Below are 16,722 nucleotides of genomic sequence, written 5' to 3'. Positions count from 1 at the left end.
ATTATTTATAAAGTTCATCTAAACCATTAAAGAAGTGTTGGTTTCGATGCCTTCTCAGAGGGGAAGGGAAACAGCAAGTAAAATGCAGAAGTAAGACACGGAAGCTTAGCTGACTGGGAAAGCCAGACCAGTGTTGGCTGGGGGCTTGTACCCTGGAAGCAAGGGAATATTTCTGCCCTGTGGTTACCTCTGGGGAACTGAGACTATGAAGTGGGAGAGTGACGTGGGGTGGGGCGGGGCCACGGTGGTCTGAGCAGGTGCTGGTCTCTCCCTTCCGAGCTGCGAGAAGCAATCCCAGGAAGGCTTCCCTCCCCCTGGGTAGTGCCTGGAATCTGGCTGGAGGGCTGGGCTGGGCTGGGAGTATCCAGAATGGTTCAGTCTTATTTAAATGCTGGCACTGTTCTGTGTGCTGGGATCCAGTGGTGAGCACGGCAGATACAGACCCTGGCCCTCATGGGAGGGACAGACGATAGATAATAGAAAACTAAAGCAGGGTGAGGCAGCAGACAGCATGGAGCAGGGCAGGCACGGGAGCTGCTCTTTGGAAAGGTTTTTTTTAAAAATTGGATAAGTAGGAATGAATTTATTTTTTTATGTACATACTATTATATGTATCTATTATTTTATATGCATATTATTATATGTATATATTATTTTTAAAGAGAGGGGATGGAAGAGGGAAAGAGAGAGAGAAACATTGATGTGAGAGTGAAACATCAGTTGGCTGCCTCCTGCACACCCTCTACTGGGGATCAAGCCTGCAACCCCAGTATGTGCCCTGACCAGGCATTGAACCAGCAACTTTTCAGTGCACAGGATGACACTCCAACCGACTGAGCCACACCAGCCAGGGCACAGATGGTTTTGTTGTGTTGTTGTTGTTTTTTTAATGAGACTTCCAAGCTAGACACAAAGGACCACATGTCACATGATTGCACTTCTATGACTGTCTGAAACAGGCAGCGTGCAGAGACAGAGTAGATCTGTGGTCACCTAGTTCTGGAGGGAAGTGTCAGGATTGGGGGTGACGGGAGAGGTGCAGGGTGTCCTCTAGGGTTGATTGTGGTGGTGGATGTACGATCATGTGACTATCCTGAAAGCCATTGAACTCTGCACTTTCAGTAGGTGCATTGTACGCTATGTGACTGATGTCTCCAGAGAGCTGTTTTAGAAAGCAAGACTTCATTCAGAAAAGCAGACTTTCCGTGTTGGCTCCTGCGCTGCTCTGATTTCTAAGATTGACATGTCATTGGGAGTTGCTTAAGTTCTAGCTTCGGAACAGGTGGTGCGAAGTTGAGCCCTGGCTATTGATGAGCACCCATGATGGAGAGTCCATCGTGACGTCCCCCAGGGAGCCTCTCCCTGACACCTTCCTCCCAGTGCTTGCTCCCGGGGGACAGCAGGCCCCAGCGAAGCTCAGGCCACGGGCAGGGCGGTGCTGTGTCACCTGGCTCACTCACAGTACTTTCTTCACTTCCGGACTTGGAGGGGCACCCCCGCTGCTCCACAGTTACTGCATTTTCTCAGTAACCCACAGGCAATTTCTGTCACTCTTTGAAAATACCTCAGACCCGAAATTATATTTGACTTGGGTAACGGGTTCCCTGACTAGATGTTATCTAAGCAGTTTCAAAACAGCCCAATTTGACAGGGGAAAGGATATTGAATTATCACTTTCATTAACCAGCACCCCCCCCCCCCCCCCCCCCCAGCTGTTCACTTCCTATTAAGCATTAAGTAGTGGCATTTTAGATTACTTCTATTTTGTAAAATTGTCTTCTTGCTGCACAAAATGTGTCTGTATGAAGGGTGACCAGGGTGCGGGATTCACAAGTGACTCGATGCCCGTGTTCACACAGGTGCACCAGAGTGGCTCGGGCTGGTCTCCAGTGGTGAGTGCTCACGTTTTTGCCTTATTTTCAACAGAGTGGAGTTGGGCCATGTATGCATAGTGGGTATGCGGTGGCTGGCGACACTGTTCTCAGCCCGCCTGCGCATCAGTCAGCAAGCATTTCCCGGGCACGTTTCTAGCGCAAGCCTCCATGAAGACCAGGGCTTGGCAGACCGCTTCTGTCGAGTCAGACAGTGGCCATTTTCTGTTTGTGGGCCATACCCTCTCCATCACTGTAGCTCACAAGCAGGAATATGTAAATGAATGACCATGGCTGTATTCCAGTGAAAGTTCATGTACAAAAGCAGATGGTGGGCCAGGTGTGGCCAGGGGCCCCAGCCCAGCCCAGGCTCAGCCAGTTGAGGACATGATGCTCATTTATTTCAGCCAAGTCGCCTGTCATTGTGGCTGAGGGCCAATGATACCTCTTTCCGTCCCACCATATGGTACCCTTTTCCCCCTCAGAATGATTTGAGGGTTCAAAGAGTGCATGTACTCATAGATCACAGTAATATTACCCCCAAAGGGTTTTTTTCAGCCAGACGAGACATAAGGAAGTGCCTTGTGCTGTGGCTTTAAGTAAAATGTCTCTTGCCTCATCCCCTCCAGTTCCTGGAAGACAACCTGGGGGTGATGTCAGTGGGTTTCTTACTCAGCAGCCCCGACGACGCTGTCATCTGGAGAGGACCCAAGAAGAACGGTTTGTGCCCCGCTCTCTGTCGCTCTCTCCCAGGCAGGACTGCTCGGGCTCCCCTGCGCCCCTGCTGTCGGGACGCCGCAGCAGGATTTTTAAGCGTCCAGTTGCCTCTGTCGTCACTGGTTGAAGAAATACCAGTTTTTGTTTTACAGTTTTTATTATCTATTGTGGGTTTTTTTTCTCCTGAAAACCTATATAACCCTGAAATTATCCATATTTATTGTGGTTTCGTAGTGGCTTATTTGTGTCAGAGAGAGAAGTGTCTGAACTGAAATCGATACCAGCTTGAGTGGGCACTGAGGCTTAGGCAGAGTCCTCAAACTCGGCCCTGGGACATGGGGGGCCGTAGTAGTGAGGGGAGGGGTGGACAGTGCTCCACACCACGGATGTCAGGGGCAGCCTGGCCTTTGCGCTGGATGCCAGCAGCACCCCCTCCCTCGGCGTGGCAGCCACCAATGTCTCCAGACGTTGCCAGATGCCATGGCTGAGAGTCTGCGCGTGAGGGTCACAGACTGTTTCTGTGGAGCCCCCAGCCCAGCCTGGGGAAAGGGAGGCCTGGCCTCAGTGCGGTCCCTCCTCTCAGGCATGATCAAGCAGTTCCTCCGCGATGTGGACTGGGGAGAGGTCGACTACCTCATCGTGGACACCCCCCCTGGGACGTCGGACGAGCACCTCTCGGTCGTCCAGTACCTGGCCGCCGCACACATCGATGGCGCCGTGATCATCACCACCCCTCAGGTGACCGAGAGCGGAGGGAGCTGGGTGGGGACTGCGCCGCCCAGAAGCTTTCTTCCTCGCAGACTCCGAGACCTTGGTCTGTCAAGGGACCTTCAGGACGAGCAGCCCTGCTTTGTCTCTGCAGAAACCCCGTTTATGTTTGATCCGGGCATTTGCGTTTGACAAATAAGCATTCCACAGTTGGGTTTTTTTGGTCCAGCAGTAATTCAAAATTGCCTTTTAATTTCCTCTCACAAAGCCAGCGAGAGCAATGGTGCTGTTACAGTTCAGATGGTCCGCCATGGTCACCTCACCCTTACCACGCTCATGCATCAAGCCCACAGTCTGCAGGGCCCCCTCACTCACATTGCAGAACAGTTTGGAACTCTCCCCAGTTTTCCACAGCACCAGCCCGGGCGTAGGCGGGGATTTCTGGGGAAGCTGCTGTGGGCCTTGTCAGATCCTCGTGTACCAGTCACAGAGGCTGTGTACGGGGCTGTGAGGAACCCTCACTGGGTAAGTCCAGCAGGCAGTGAATGCATCAGGCCTGGGTTGTACTTTATCATTGCGGCTGATCTTAAGTGTCCCAAGAAACCAACAGCTGGTTCTCTTCAGTTATGCTTCTCACAATATTCTTCCCCACTCCTAAGGAAGCAGGGTAACGAGGCTTGGTCTGCCTCTGAATCAGGCAGCCGGCCCCATCCTTCACCAAGCCCTCACTGAGCAGTCATTACATGCAGGCCCTGGGCCGGGCACCAGGGCAGTGAAACATACCGGTCCCCCCTCATGGCCCATGTGGTCACCAAGGAACGTGGGCGCTGCACATATGGGCACACGCAGGATGCTGTCCGGTGGTGTGACAGTATTCATGTCTTTGGATCACTTTGGTTCCCTGTGCAGAGAGATGTCGGGGGCATGAGGAGCAAGACACCACTTGGGTGGCTAGAGGCCACCTGGGCACTGGCCCGGTGGAGGTGGAGAGAAGATGGATTGTTCCCAATGTAATTACTAGAAGGAAACAGTCTGGCTGGAATGCACCACCCGGGATGTTGATGACGGGGAAGGTTTTCCGTGTGTGGAGGCAAAGGGCCTGTGAGAAGTCCCTGTACTTCCCGCTCAGGAGTGCTGTGAACATAAAGCTGCTCTAAAAAGAAAGTCTATTAGCAAAAGTCTAGTTGGCCCAAAGACGGCTTCTCCTGCCACATTTGTTGTGAATGGAAACATGGAGTCCCTGAGGGGTCAAGAAAAGGAGACGGACCAACAGGTGCTGGCCCTTCCCGGGAAGCCAGGGGAGCAGGCACGCGCCACGTGTGTCCTTTGTATAGAGCCTGTCTGGACAATGTCACTTCGGGCTGTGGACACCCACTTTCTCAGAGCCCTTCACATCGGGCACCGCAGGCTTTACAGGACACCACGGAGAGAACCAGAGGCGCAATGAGATGCACAGTCAGAGCCGGTTTACGCTCCAGCTACATGCCTGCACCCAGCCTCACAGAGGCCTAGAGCCAAATGTGTGCCTCTGGAGAGTAGGCGACTTGAGCTGTGACCCTTCGGGAGCCGTGACTGTCAGTCACACCTTAGGTGCTAAGGAGTAGCCATACTTGAGGACATGTGTCTGCAACAACATTAACCGGGGAACGGGGGTGGGGGAGTTGGGGGGTACTAAGCAATGATCATACTCAGTACTCACACTGTGAAATATACATGCGGAGTTCAGAAGTGAATTTTAAGTGATCCAAAGATCTTATTTTCTTTCTGTCCACAAAGTTGTTTGTCTTCATCATAATCTAGATCAGAGGTCAGCAAACTTTTTCTGTGAAGGCCCAGATAGTACATATTTTAGCCTTTGGAGATCATGTGGTCCTTGTCGTAGCCACTCAGCTGTACCACTGTAGGGTGGAAGCTACTGGAGACAGTATGTAAAGAACGGGCATGGCTGGGTTTCAGAAGAACTTGACAAACAGGCAGCCAGCCAGGTTTCGCCACAGGCCTAGTTCCCCAACCTCTGAATGAAAAATAGTGCACACTTTAGCTCAGCATAGTCTGTTGAAAAGAAAGTAAACATTGGGACATGCTAGTTGGGGGAGAAGGAGCGTGTAGGAGGATACATGGTGATGGAAGGAGACCTGACAGGGTAGTGAACACACAATACAGTGTAGAGATGATGTGTTGTGGAATTGCACGCCTGAACCTGTATAATTTTGTTAACTAGTGTCACTTCAATAAATCCAAAAAAAAGGAAAAAAAGATGCTAAAAGGTCACTTTTCTGTAGACTCATTATATATTTGATGTTTGGCTGTGCGGGTTCATCCTTTCTGGGTTTTGTGGGAAATGAATAATGCCTAGGATAGGGCTTAGCACATGGTCGGCACTAAGTACTCATTGGATAAACGGCTCACCTCCCTAAGCTTTCTGAGGGCGAGCCACTGCATTGCAGCCGTCCCTCGACCACACACATTCTCTTGCTTGTACTTTGACTTTGAAACAACTGGTCTTTTGAACCGTGATAGGAGGTGTCCCTGCAGGATGTCCGGAAAGAAATCAGCTTCTGTCACAAGGTGAAGCTGCCCATCATCGGGGTGGTGGAGAACATGAGCGGCTTCGTCTGCCCCAAGTGCAAGGTGAGTGCTGACCAGCCCCTTCCGCGGGTCTCTGTGAAACCGGATGCTTTCCCCGTTGTTTCCAGAAGTGGGATCACAGTGACAGTGCTGCACTGCTGGCTGAATGGAAAGTCTTTGGTAGTTAGTGTTTCACGTTCAGAAGGGACGTTTTTGAAAACTTCCTTTAAAATGTGGTTCAGTCTTGTAATCCTGAAACAAAGTCATGATTCTCCCCCCCATTTACTTTGCCTCACAGAAAGAGTCTCAGATATTCCCGCCCACAACGGGGGGTGCAGAGACCATGTGCCAGGACCTGAAGATACCGCTCCTCGGCAAAGTGCCCCTGGACCCGCACATAGGTGAGTGAGTCTCCACGCCCGGTTCCGTTGCTCAGTGGGGCCTTCATACACTGGGGCCCGGCCCCCGGACCACCTCCAGGAGCTCCCCCTGCAGCGGAGAGAGGCAGTGAACCAGGCGGGCAGGTGGCCAGGGGAGCAGGCAGACCTCAGGTAGCAGGGCTGGTTGAGGTGGGGCTGGAAGAGTGGAGGAGAGATTGGTCAGGGCGATGCCAGGTGCAGGGAGAGCACTAGGAAATGAACAATGGTCCCTTAGGGGACAGTTCTGGGACCTGTGCTTCCCAGACCTGGTTCTGCTGCCGTGAACTCCGGCGGGCTTCCCGAGCTGCTTCCACACGTTCCTACGGGAGCTCCACCTCTGTGCCCCCTCACCTGGGCTCCTCCCCTGCTCTGGTTTCCCTGTCCCGTGGGGGAGTCGAGGAAATGACAGTTCCAGGTTGGCCTCACCAGGGCCCACTGAGATTGGGGAGCAGCTGTGGGTGGGGAATCACTGAGCCTGCTTCTCCAGCGGTGCTCAGCATCTGGGGGCAGGGGCAGAAACGCTGACCGCAGGGGTCTATGCAGGAATGGGGGTGGGCAGACAGGTGGAGGAGGCGAGAAGGCCTTGCGCCCACTGGGGCAGGCCCCCTGCATTTGCTCGCCGGGACACTGGGTTAACATGAGGCCCTAGAGGCAATCTGCGTATCCACAGGAGGACACCAGGGTGGACAGTCTTATGAAAGATTCGCAGACAGGTTGATGCCGATGTGGAATGACCTTCAGGATGCTAGTATACATGGAAAAAGCAGTGGGCAGAACATGTGTATCATACGCGGCCATTCATTTTTTTTTAAGTATATGGGTGCATGGTTATGTACGTGCCACGTATATATGCACATACAGTTTCTAGAAAGACATCTGAAACACTGATAGCCTCACCTTTTATGGTACGTTTTTCTCCATGTGCATTCATTATCTTTTTACTCAAAAGAACTAATTAATCTTTGAAAACTCAGTCCCTGGGCCCACCCAGGAGCTGCTGAATCGGTCCTGTGTGGGGCCCTGGAACCTGCATTGCCACACCACCCAGATGAATTGTAGGCGCACACACACACGGAACACCCTGGGCCAGGGAGGGCCCCTGTGGATGGAGGGAGGCAGGGGGTCCTCTGAGGCCCCGCCATTCTTTCTTGGCGTCATTCCTTATGAATGCAGCAGGTTCAGGAGCTTCCTAATGTCACAGGCACAGAAAGAGCCCCAAGGCCATGTTGCCACTTGGTTTTCTTCAGGGATTTAATTCCCTTTCATTTGTTTCTTTAAGGGAAGAGTTGTGATGAAGGACGGTCTTTTTTGGTTGACACGCCAGATTCACCAGCTACGGTAGCCTACAGAAGTATCATTCAAAGTAAGTGTTTATGTGAGCCTTGTGAATCCAGATGGCTGTGGGGCCAGGGGGTGACATAAACGAGCAGAGTGGGCTGGGTGTGAGGAGACCCTTTAGGATCATAAGTGGTCACTGCCTCGCAGCCTTGGCTGGGCATTCAGGCCAATGGGGTGGGGTCTGGGATGACCTGGAGAGCGCCTCCCTCAACCCAGGGGCCGGGAGTCTCTGAGAAACCTGTCAGGACGTCAATATTGTGGGCTAAGTCATAGTGTAAAAGACACAGTGAGGGTGGATTTTACAGCATAGAAAACGCATCTCGGTAAAGCTGTCCAAAGAAAATTAAGAAGAAAAGACACAAAGCCTAGTGAGCCACACCAAACTCACGTGCAGCTCCAGTTCCCAACCGGCAGCCAAGGCGACAGTCGTCAAAGGCCTACAGTCTGGTTTGTGCGGGGCTTTCTGCCTAGTGAAGTGGTGTTGGGGAAGTAACATCACTCCCAGGCTCTGAAGAATGAACCGAGGACGGGCCTCCAGCGTGGTTCTCACCACGATGGGCAGTGTGTGGTATTCAGGTCACTGAAGATTCGGGGCATCAACAGAAATGGGGCTTTTTAGGGAGTTCAACATCTGGGGATTCCACCCCAGCCTGGAAGCGCCCAGGCTGGCACAGGCAGGGCTGCCCGGGGCACTAGGAGCTGCCAGTGTTTCTCTGCCTGCCGCCTTGTTTTCCAGGAATCCAGGAGTATTGTAGCCTCCATCGGCCAGAAGAAGAGAGGACCTCATTAGTTCCTGAAACACGGGGGGACATGGACGCAAGCAGCACAGCCAGCGCGTCCTGACCACTCGGGCACAGAGTGGGCTCAAGGCAGAGAGGGACCAGACTCTGGTGTGGTGTGAAGTCACTTTTGCAGACACTTTAATCATCTGATATTTGTACAGTTTTCTTTAGATCACATGTAAAGGGCGTTCTTTACACACTTGCCATTTAAAAAATAAAAGCGTCTCCTCAAAAGTCCCTGCTTCACTGAAAACCCGCGGCTTGTTGGTCGGAATGCCTGCTGGAGCTTGCTTGACTGCAGAGCCCTCACCTCGCTACTGCTGCCTCTGAAGATATGCCTGAAAGGGAAGCAAAGGGATGAGGTGTGGCTTCGGTGCAGAGCACACGGTCACGGTGTTAGTAGTAGTCCAGTTACTCTCCAGATCGGGGAAAGGAACATCGATGGAGCCTCAAGCCAGGGCTTGTTCTGAGGTTAGCGTCGATGCAGCTGCACGTGGTCAGAACACCCCTGAGCAGCCCTGAGATCACCCACTAAACCGAACTAGGGCCTGTGTCGGCCCTGTATAGTCACATGACAATCCCCCAGTAACTTCCGCTGGCACACAAGACATTTCACAGGAAAGACAGGGGTGAACTCTAGAATTATGGACATTGCCAAGAGAGCTCCCTCTGAGATGCACAGGGATGGAGACAGTTGAGGGAAGCGTAAATTCCTGTTTTCCATCTTACTCCGAGTGTAAGTGGTAGGTGGGCAAATTCCCTTGTTCTTTCCTCTCATCTTCTCATTTCCCTCCCTGCTCCCCCTCATGCCTGCATGTGGTCGAATTTGTACATGTCCAACATGAGGAGGGTGGGACCCCAGTAAAGGGTGATGCAGTCACAAAGTCCCGGATGCCCAGTGCACAGGCTGGTTCCCCACCTGGCTATGCCCCTGGCCACTCAGGGCACTGGGTAGGCTGCCCAGGCCACGGGCACAGCTGAGCACGGGGGAGCTGCACTTCTCACAAGACTCCAGCCCCGGTCCAGACCCCTGCCTTGATCCCGCCTCTCACCTAACACTTGTGGATCTCCAGCCCCTCGAGGCCAGGCTTCTCAAAGTCACGTGGGCAGGCCTGCAAGGAAAGGCAGCCATGGCTTTCGGTCCCACCTGTGCCGGCCTGATTCCGACTCGAGGCCAGGGCAAACCCACCATGTGCCAAGAGCATACAGTAGTGTATGAACATTTAACACGGTCCACACCACTTCAGGATGAGCCTGGTCACATTTATTTCACCTCATTTATATGTGAGGTTAAAAAATTGTTTGTGCTTCTAAACTCTACAGTTTTTAAAATCACGGAAGACTAACGATGATAGTCACAGAAGGATAAATACTGTATGATTCCACTTGTGTGAGGTCCCTGGAGTCATCATATTCATAGGAACAGAAAGTAGAATAGTGAATTCCAGGGGCTGGGGATCAGGCAACAGGGAGTTTCTGTTTAATGGGTACAGTTTCAGTTTGGGAAGGTTCTAGATTGGAGACAGATGGTGGTTGGGGATGGATGGTCACACAACAATGTTAATGTACTAGATGACACTGAAATGTACACTTGAAAATAGTTAAAATGGCCCTGGCCAGCGTTTCTCATGGTTAGAGCGTCAGCCTGCTCACTGAAGGGTCACAGATTCGATTCCCGGTCAAGGGCACGTACCTAGGTTGCTGTTCGGGAGCGTGCGGGAGGCAACCAGTCGATGTCTGTCTGCCTGTCTGTCTCTCTCCCCCTCTTTTTCTCCCTCCCACTCTCTGAGAAAGCAATGCAAAAAATACCCTCAGGTGAAGATTAAAAATAACTAGTTAAAATGGTCAATTTTATGTTGTGTATATTTCACCGCAATTTTTGCTGTTCGGGAGCGTGCGGGAGGCAACCAGTCGATGTCTGTCTGCCTGTCTGTCTGTCTCTCTCCCCCTCTTTTTCTCCCTCCCACTCTCTGAGAAAGCAATGAAAAAAATACCCTCAGGTGAAGATTAAAAATAGCTAGTTAAAATGGTCAACTTTATGTTGTGTATATTTCACCGCAATTTAAAGAGACTAACTGTGGCAGCCTGACTGACGAGGAAACATTCAACACCGCAGCTGCCAACAGGCCCCTCCCCCTGAGCTTCAGTCACTCACCGTCTGGAACACAGTCTGGGACAGAAAGCTGGCTGCGACTTTGCTGATGTCACTCTCGCCTCCCATCTTACACAGGATGTAGCCATACAGGTTAGCGGCCTGGAGAGAGATCCCCGCTATCACGAGGGCCTGCGCTCAGACAAAGCAAACGTCAGTCTCCTGAGCTTAGATGGAAATGTTCCTCCCACACCCAGTGGCGGTGGCTCTGGCCTGCACCTGACGTAGCAGCCAACCTTGACTGAGCACCTACAAGACTCCTGGACACCTTTTAATCACCAACCTGAGAAGTCGGTGCCATTATCATCCCAGAGACACGAAAGTTGCCCAAAGTCCAGGAGCTGATGCAAGGCCAAACCAGCACCCAAACTCCAGAGTCCACACCTCTAATCACGCTGCTGCTTATATTGTCTATGGATATTTTGTTTTCTCAGCGAACGAAACAGGTCATGGCAACAAAATACAGTAGCTCTGAAATAAAACTTCAGAACTCTGAGGCTAGCTTATTCCTACCTAGGAAGGGTTCCCTGTCCAAGGTAGGATGTCATAGGTGTTTTCTATAACTCCTCTCTTAGCAGCATTATTCATACACCAAAGGTGGAGACAACCAAAATGGCCATCAATGGATGGAGGGATAAATAAAAGGTGGCCTATCCATACAATGGAATATTCAGCCTGAAAAGGAAAGATGTCTTGATACATGCTATAGCATGGATGAACCTTGAAAATGCTACGTTACATGAAAGAAGCCAGTCACAAAAGACCACATATTGTATGATTCCACTTATAGGAAATGTTCAGAATAGACAAACCTATAGAAACAAAGATGAGTGGGTGTCGGGCTGGGTGAACAGGGGCACTGGGGAGGTAGTGATGGCTGAAGGCTACAGGGTGTCTTTGCGGGCGGTGAAAATCCGGAAAGTGATTGTGGTGATGGCTGCACAACTGAACACCTAGAAGCCATTGAATTATACACATTATATAGGCGAGCCGTATGGTGTGTGAATTATCTCAATACAGCTATTTCAATAAATCTGTCAATAAATAACAATCCACTCCTGGGACCCCTGGTTGTGTGCAGATGTCAAAGCAACGTCAGAGTCGGGTGTTGCCTTACCAGCCACTTTAGCTTCAAGGAAAACAAGGTGCTGAAGAAGAACACAATCCAAATGATCGGGCAGATAATGAGGCCGAGCCAGAAGATCCGGGCTTCTGCTTCGGTGGCGGCGATGCTGTTCGGAGAGACCTGTGTGGGAAAGTGATTCATGCCGTCATGTTCATTGATTCTACATGTGCTCCTGTTACGCACTAGGTGCCGGCCCCGGTGGACTTTGGGTAGGGCAGGATCAGAGCTGCACAGAGCCCGAAAGGAACCCACGGACACTTCCCACAGCTGCTCTCCCCGTGCTGGTTCGTCTCGTCATGGAGAATACCTTTCTGGCTTCAAAAATCCAGTGGCTTTTCCCATCTTCATCGACCTGGTTCCACCAGCGGAGGCCCACCATGAGCCTCCCAGTTACATTCTGAGGAAAAGGGACAAAATGACTCAGTGCACCTTGGGCAAAGGGCAGGTCCTCACCTGTTTGTTGGTGAATAAAACAGAAGTTAAACTTGTACTGGGAGCAAAGAGGTGGGGAACTGGACTGTGGTGATTTCTCAGTCAGTTTTCAAGGCTTCTAATTTTTAATTAAGCTTACCTTAAAAAGTGACAGACTCCCCGAATATATATATCTCCACATTAGGTAGAACATTTAAATCTCTGTATATTCTATGTAAACTTTATTAAAGATCAAAGCCATATGGAGTTGTCATCTCACATGGCACATATTCGCAACAGGTGATATCCTGAAGCCATTTACTCCACACTAAACAATGTATTTTCTCCCCTAATTTTAAGTGACTCCGGCTCCGTATTCCTAAGAATGTATCAGCAGTTCCAGCCAGAGCACCTCTTCGCTCAAATCGACCACCTGCATCAGGACAGCCACCACCCGGGCGCAGCGGCATCACAGGGGGGCCTCACCTTCACAGACCAGAAGTCGAAGGACAGAAGGAGGAGCACGGTGACGAAGCAGCCCACAAAGCTTCTGCTGAACCAGTCGCAGCCCACGTAAGTGACGATGGCGCTCACTCGGAAGAACAGGTGGAAGAAGGTGGCCAAGGGGTGCCTAGGAAAGAGCCCAGGAGGCCCCTCACTCCATGGTGTCTGACTTCCCACGCTCTCCCTGGCACATTTCACACCAAACTCAGCCGGGCTGCAGCTCCAGGGGCGGGCAGCCCTAAATTAGAAGGCCCGCGACAGTCAGCACTGTAGTCAATTTCTTCCCTTCTTGAAGAATCCCGTACTTTCCCCTCTTTTGATGACAAACATCACTTGCCCTCTTTGAAACTGGGTCACCTTTGAAGTGGAGTGTGACCGTGGTCACTCACTGCCTTCCCACCTAGCAGCAGCAGTGACTAGTTCCCTAAAGCAAAGGTTGGGCTATTACCCAGTCGTGGAGCAGTGGGTCCACGTGCCGCTCATGGGTGCTGTCTCGAGTCATCGGGGAATGCATGTTCCTGGATAGAGGGAAATGAGAGTGATGTGCCAACGACAGGTCTAACTCGTGATTGCTCATGACGAATGGGACTTAAATGATGAAATGGAGCCTAGGGGGAGATGGGTTTTGTTCACTGAGCCCCGAGGCACAAAAGAAGACACAGAACCAAGGGGAATGTGCTCATCCTACATCAAATGCTTCAAAAGTGTATCTGGAAGATGAGAGACCTGCGGGTAACCAATAACGAGGGACACCCATTCGTCGGAGCAGATAGATAACAAATGCCTGTAGGGGTCAGGCAGGCGACAGCCGTGGGTGACATGGGCCAGGCAGAAGAGAAGACACTCATGGCTTTCTATTTATTTTGTTAGGAATCCACTTTTGATAGAGCTCAGGTAGAGAAAAACACTCAATCAAGATCAAGAAAGCAACAGTGCAGGGCCAATGATGATGGCAATGAAAGCGCCATCCATTGCTAGGGAGGCAGGGGGCAGGCCTCCCTCCAGGGCAGGGGACTGTACTCTGCACATCTACCCTTGTACTGCCAGATTCAACATTTCACAAGAAGCTAGAAATCCAGACTTGGATGGCAAATAGGATTTTAAGCGATGGCTACTAATTCTGTTAATAAAATAATGCAGGCCGCGTATCATCCTGGCCCGCCAGCCGCCCGCTTGCAACATCTGGGATGACAAAGAGGCAGCCAGCACACCTGCAAGGGCATGAGCCTGCTAGGACTTCCCAAAAAGCAGCAGGGTCAGAGTAAGTCAACAAGGGGCTCCTATAGAGTGGGGTGGTTTCACACTCCCAAGGGAACGTGGACTAAGATTCAGAAGCAGAGTTTATGACTTCTGCACGTACTCCTGATGCTCCAGAGGAAGTTCCAGAGGAAGCAGGGGCCCGTGCCCAAACACCAGCCATGCGCCAGAACGTTTCTCATCTGTGCCTTTCCGACGCTGGGCTCTCCTGGCAGCCTGGGTGAAAGGCCGGCCTGGACAGAGTACCTGGCACTTAAGAATTAGATGTGATGCCCTGGCCAGGGTGGCTCAGTTGGTTGAAGCGTCATCCCATACACCAAAAGGTCATGGGTTCGATTCCCAGTCAGGGCACATACCTAGGTTGTGGGTTTGCTCTCTGGACGGGGCACATATGGGAGGCAACCCATCGATGCTTCTCTCTCAAATCAAAAAAACATCCTCAGGTGAGGATTGAAAAAAAAAAAAAAAGAATTAGATGTGATCAAAACCGTCCAAATCTGGACTGTTCCAGAAGACAAGACTTTTGGGAATCTCTTATACCCTTTTTGGTCTTCATCTTATTGAGGATTTTCAATAAACTGTCTATACAATTTTATCCCTTCATGCTGAAGATAAATGAATCATCTTACCACATTGGAAAGTTCTTCGAAGGCAGAACCATGTTTTAGATACTTTTATATCCCCAAGAGTACATGATTTTTAAGATTCTCAGCAAATATTTGTTGTGTTGAAACTTGTAATCGAGTCGTTTAAGGCACACTGGGACATCTGTCCTCTTTGTAGGACAATATAGACTTAAAAGATGTAAGAGAGACCCAAGTGTGCAGTAAAACCTGGAAGTTGGTGTATTTGAATAAATCCCCTGCCCACCACTTCTTTTTCTTTCTTTTTAGGCTGTGGTTTCCTGAAATAAAACACAGAAAAAATTCCAATTGTTGGAAAGTTCTGCTTAGTTGGGAGGTATTATTATTGTGATTCAATCAAATTACTATTATTCACACAATGCCCAAAGCAAGTAGAAAATGATGCCTGTTGCACTTTCAAATATTGCTTTAATCCTGTCTCATGCAGGCTGCTCTCTGGACAACCCTCCAAAGCCTCATGCAGTCTCTCTCTGGAATTTGCCCAGCTTTTGCCCCCAGCTAGCGCTAATGTGGCCGCAGACCAGTTTTCTAGTTTTGCGAGTTTTCTAGTTTTGAGAGTTTTGAAGGCTATGGCTTAAGCCTGTCCATTCTTCCCTGCCATGGGGTCCTCCATCCTGCCAGCATTCTCTCCTGCCACCTCCGCAGCTGCAGAGCAAACACACACACCGACGCCACCTCCACCTCTCAATGCCACTGGCTTCCAATTCCACCCTCCCAGGCACCCACCTGGTCGTCCCTTGAGAGGTGCCCAACTGCCAGGGTTCCAGTCCTGGCTCCAACCTCAGAATCGCTCCACAGCCCTCCCTAAGCTACGTAACCCCTCAGCCTCAGTCTCTGCTTCTGTACAATGGGAGTGCGAGCAGCAGCCACTTCCTAGGATACCGAACAGATCAAGTGGAGCTGGCGAGTATGAAGTGCTAGAAACACAGGCTGTGCTCGGTAACTGCAAGCAGCTGTTGTTATCTCAGCCCTCGGAGTCACTCGAAACTGTTCCACCTCGAGGAGCCACACTGGAAAATTCCCCCTCTGACCACAACTTTCCCCCTCTCATTCCCCGGGGGCACTTTTCATCTCAGGATTCCCCCAAGACTCCAGATTCCATATTCCCCTGCCCCGATGCTTTTGCTGAAGAACCACCTTCATTCCTCAACTTTAATACGGAGAGTTTTCCACTGGGTCCCCAACGCCCCCTCCACCTGGCCCGTAGAAGCCTGTTCTCTCAGTAGAGGAGGTGGGAAGAATGACAGATGGTGAAAGGGGAAATGAGACCTTCATCAAAGTGTTAAGGTGGGAAGAGGCTCAATGGACTTTTGTTTACATTTAAAGCTATTTGTGGAGTTCTTGGACCCAGGACACCTACTGTCTTCCTCCTTAGAAGGAAACACTGAGATGTCTCAACCTGGAAAGTGCATGAGAGTCTCCTGAGGGGCCTTCAAATGTGCACGCTCCTGTCCCACTCACGCGGGTGCAGGCTGAGCGGGGCCTGGACGGAACCTCACAAAGCTTTGAAAGCTCTGCTCTATGTGGGTTCGCAAACGCAGGCCCAGCACCCCGTTGGGCTCACTTCCTATCTTCGTAACTAAAGTTTTATTGGAACGCAGCCATGCTCACTCATCCGCTGGCCTGCAAAGCTAAAATATTTACCCAGAAAGTGTGCCAACCCCTGGTCCAGACCAGCAGGAACAATTTGGTGATGAAATCAGGCTCCACTCAAAACAAACCAAAAAGGAAACAAGCTGCTACTAACGGCCGCTTTTCCCCTAAAAAAATCTGCTTTCAATAGTGGCAGCGTGGGAGCTGCCTGACCAGCAGAACCAGTGATTATGCTGGAAGTCAGTAGCCATTTCTGGACAGTTGAGGGGCGGGGACGGGGAAGGTGGACAAGGAGGCTTCTGGGTGCTGAGATGGTCCACATCTTGATCATACGTGTACAAACTCATCAAACCATATGCTTCAGATTCGTGTGCTTAACTGTAGAACACTACACCTCAATAAGAAAATGCTTCTGATTGAAGCCACTGACCAAGGAAAAATGTTTGCAAGTCACACTAAAAATTCTCCATGTGATACAGTCCAGCAAATGCACGCCTCAGGATTTACCCAAAGAAGTTGAAAACGTACGTCTGCACACAGATATTAGCACCTTAATTCATAATTGTCCAAAAGAGGAAGCAGCTAAGACAGCCGTGGGCAAACTACGGCCCTCGGGCCGGATCCGGCCCATT

At 50.8% G+C, this 16,722-nt stretch overlaps 2 protein-coding genes and 1 long non-coding RNA gene across 8 annotated transcripts in view; 2 read left to right on the top strand and 1 right to left on the bottom strand.

The window, feature by feature from the left end:
- NUBP1 (nucleotide binding protein 1) overlaps window positions 1-12,572 on the top strand; it is a 23,047-nt gene extending 10,475 nt beyond the window's left edge. Inside the window, exons 5-11 of one of the 2 annotated variants that reach the window (XM_005871746.2) lie at window positions 1,860-1,892; window positions 2,501-2,591; window positions 3,172-3,326; window positions 5,817-5,927; window positions 6,163-6,265; window positions 7,563-7,646; window positions 12,453-12,572. In XM_005871746.2, coding sequence (XP_005871808.1) covers window positions 1,860-1,892; window positions 2,501-2,591; window positions 3,172-3,326; window positions 5,817-5,927; window positions 6,163-6,265; window positions 7,563-7,646; window positions 12,453-12,475 — 600 coding nt within the window. In that variant the 3' untranslated portion in view covers window positions 12,476-12,572. Of the gene's footprint in view, window positions 1-1,859; window positions 1,893-2,500; window positions 2,592-3,171; window positions 3,327-5,816; window positions 5,928-6,162; window positions 6,266-7,562; window positions 7,647-8,357; window positions 8,638-12,452 lie in introns of those variants that run through there. The other variant, XM_005871744.2, reaches the window with a different exon arrangement.
- The window catches only part of TVP23A (trans-golgi network vesicle protein 23 homolog A (S. cerevisiae)), a 29,340-nt gene continuing 21,142 nt past the window's right edge, over window positions 8,525-16,722 (bottom strand). Inside the window, exons 2-8 of one of the 5 annotated variants that reach the window (XM_014544191.1) lie at window positions 14,483-14,757; window positions 12,579-12,723; window positions 11,989-12,078; window positions 11,673-11,801; window positions 10,559-10,687; window positions 9,456-9,515; window positions 8,525-8,741 (exon numbers count right to left, since the gene is read on the bottom strand). In XM_014544191.1, coding sequence (XP_014399677.1) covers window positions 9,456-9,515; window positions 10,559-10,687; window positions 11,673-11,801; window positions 11,989-12,078; window positions 12,579-12,723; window positions 14,483-14,514 — 585 coding nt within the window. In that variant the 5' untranslated portion in view covers window positions 14,515-14,757 and the 3' untranslated portion in view covers window positions 8,525-8,741. The other 4 variants (XM_005871747.2, XM_005871748.2, XM_005871749.2 and 1 more) reach the window with 4 other exon arrangements.
- The window catches only part of LOC106727054, a 21,785-nt gene continuing 17,641 nt past the window's right edge, over window positions 12,579-16,722 (top strand). Inside the window, exons 1-2 of the long non-coding RNA XR_001363203.1 lie at window positions 12,579-12,665; window positions 14,747-14,813. This is a non-coding gene — a long non-coding RNA (uncharacterized LOC106727054). The remainder of the gene's footprint in view (window positions 12,666-14,746; window positions 14,814-16,722) is intronic.

Source organism: Myotis brandtii, unplaced genomic scaffold, assembly GCF_000412655.1.
Source record: "Myotis brandtii unplaced genomic scaffold, ASM41265v1 scaffold355, whole genome shotgun sequence".
Lineage (NCBI taxonomy): Eukaryota > Metazoa > Chordata > Mammalia > Chiroptera > Vespertilionidae > Myotis > Myotis brandtii.
Note: the sequence above shows the minus strand (reverse complement) of the source record. Positions and strands in the feature narration are given on the sequence as shown.